General features: G+C 39.9%; 1 protein-coding gene across 1 annotated transcript; it reads right to left on the reverse strand.

Moving 5' to 3' along the window:
• Positions 1 to 1,187: 1,187 nt before the first annotated feature.
• LOC141835413 (transcription factor bHLH106-like) lies at positions 1,188 to 2,463 on the reverse strand. The gene is made up of 2 exons (XM_074722867.1): positions 2,087 to 2,463; positions 1,188 to 1,736 (listed from the first exon to the last, which is right to left on the reverse strand). The coding sequence occupies exons 1-2, from the start codon at positions 2,357 to 2,359 to the stop codon at positions 1,266 to 1,268; spliced, it is 744 nt and encodes a 247-aa protein (XP_074578968.1). The 5' UTR covers positions 2,360 to 2,463; the 3' UTR covers positions 1,188 to 1,265.

A 2,463-nucleotide genomic window follows, 5' to 3' on the forward strand; every position in this document is an offset into this window, starting at 1 on the left:
CCCCTCTTTTGGTAGCCTGCAAATGATTGCGCCATCTGACACCGGTCCGCCACGCGCGCGCACAGCCGCTGCGGGTGGCAGTGCCACCCCCGCGCTTGCTGGTGCATGATTTCTCCCCCATCTGTTCGTTATGTGCAGCGTTGCAGGCTAAAAAAGCTGCAATTGTACTAATTACATCCTCCGATTCTAATTTGAAAAGAAAAAAAGCTGCGTCATTCTTTAATTCTCGCTGTTTGTTTTGATTTAGATAAATGCGATGGACCATGAAGCAATTCATCCATCATTCTAGTTTGCTTCCTAGTTAGTGTTGCTTATAAATCATATTATAAATTAATTGTGCACTTTTTTGGTCATGCGCACTAGCTCAATATTGACCCGTGGCATAGATTGTCAAACATACCGCACATGCAACACAGGAGTTGTTTTAATTTGCATGCCATTCACTATGGACACCTTTAAAATTTGTCAACGATATACAGTGTTTTTCTACATTGCCCTTAAACAAAAGATCAATTTTATTCTCATCTATAGAAAATTAAATATGCATCAATCCATGCATATTGTTCAAAGTATGAATTTTAAAGTAAATGAGAACTCCTACAAAATTATTTATAACGCAAATACAGTGGATATATCCCAATGCATATTAAACATAAATGTTTTAGATTCCGTTATATTTTTCAATAAAAACATGAAGCTGATTAACAATTCCCTATATATATATATATATATATATATATATATATATCATATGATTATATAAACTATATTATTATATCTCCTCATGTGAGACAGTAATAAAATATTAAATAAAATCAAAATTTAGATTTCAATAGAGATTAATATTTAATTTGAAGATCATTCTTTAAGTGTGTATAAATTATATTCTAGATTTATTTGATAGATAAATTATTAAAAAATCATCTAAATTCTAAAGATTAATCCAACGAAATCTAGGCACTTGGATTATCAAAAAGAAATTGTACCAACTTGATCTATATATCTGTTCTTGTAAAAATTCACTAAGTAGCGCCGTCTGCTAGTTATCTTCTATATAGGTGCAAACAGTGCGAACCCTAACATCCATCTTACCTCAAATCATGCATATATTAAAACAAAGATTAACTTAAAGTTGAAATTCCAAATCACATAGTTAAAGGAAAATAAGAAGTCACAGTGACCAGTGCGTGGAAGACGATGACTGTAGGATCGATATATGATATGAGAGCATTTAATTGATTATTTACTTTAGTTATATAATTTAGTTAGGATGAACTCCGGCTGAGGACATGTCGTCGTCTTTTGCAGCGATCAGCTGGAAGTGGTCGATAGACAAGGGCCTTAAGAGCGTCCCTCAGGAAGGCCGCGCCATCAAGCTCATCTTCACCTTCCTCGTCCTCGTCCTCGTCCTCGTTTTCTTTGGCGAGAACGAGAGAGTTTCGGACTCTTCCGCCAAGCGTGGCAATCTCAGCCCTTATGGTCTTCAGACGGAGCGAGCGGAGAGTGTCAATGAGGTCGGGAAGGAGGTCCGAGCGGTCGTCGCAGCACAGCGAGGCCTCAAAGGTCGGGCGGAGAGCGCCGGTTATAATGGAGGTGGACGAAGGCAGCACAACGATCTCGTCTGTCTCTGTCGGCATGAAGGAGGCCGACTGCTGCCCCTCGCTGATCTCCTCGGTGAGTTGCTTCAGATCTTTCATGCGCTCCACAACCTTGGCCAGTAGGGATGCCTTATCTATCTAGAAAGTAATTAATTGTAAAAAAAGACAAACCACAAAACTCACCAAACCAAACTACTCTACAAAAGCAAAGTTACTTTAGACCTAGTTTCATCATGAGCATGAGAATAAAGTTATGGCTTCAGAATGTTTAGAAACCCTAATCTCTTTAATAACTTACTGTAACAGCAGAAAGTCAAGAAAAAATTGGATTCGCTAAATTAAAACAATCAATGGATGAAAACTTGAGTAGTTAACGTAATCTATGTTTCTAAATAATAGATTCTCAACAAGTGTAGACCCTAGATCTCACCCAATTCCATGCATCTTGATGATTGCAATAAAGGAAAAAAGAAAAAAAAATTGAGAACCTTTGGATCGCAGGCAAGGATGGTGCGAAGACGATCGAGGTGGGACTTGATCCTCTCACGGCGTCGCCTTTCGGCCTCTCTGTGGTTCCTGGAGGCCACGACGGCCGGATCCATATGTGGAACATCGTCGGCGGAAGCGTCACAGTTCATCTTCTCCGACTCAAAGTGCGGGTAAAATGACGCCATAAAGTATGCTGGAAACCCGTTGAGCATCGACCGACGACTCTCTAAAGCGGCCCTGTCGTCACCGGACGGCTGCTGTGGTGGGAACATGGCGTCGGAGGTCAGATTTCGATACCAGTTGCTTCTCTGCGGGAGATATATAAGTGAAGTGGAATGAATGGATGAATTTGGAAGTTGAAATTGCTGAGATAGAT

This window comes from Curcuma longa, chromosome 9, assembly GCF_044706935.1.
Source record: "Curcuma longa cultivar G26 ecotype Majalengka, Jawa Barat chromosome 9, ITB_CL_G26_1.1, whole genome shotgun sequence".
Taxonomy (NCBI): domain Eukaryota; kingdom Viridiplantae; phylum Streptophyta; class Magnoliopsida; order Zingiberales; family Zingiberaceae; genus Curcuma; species Curcuma longa.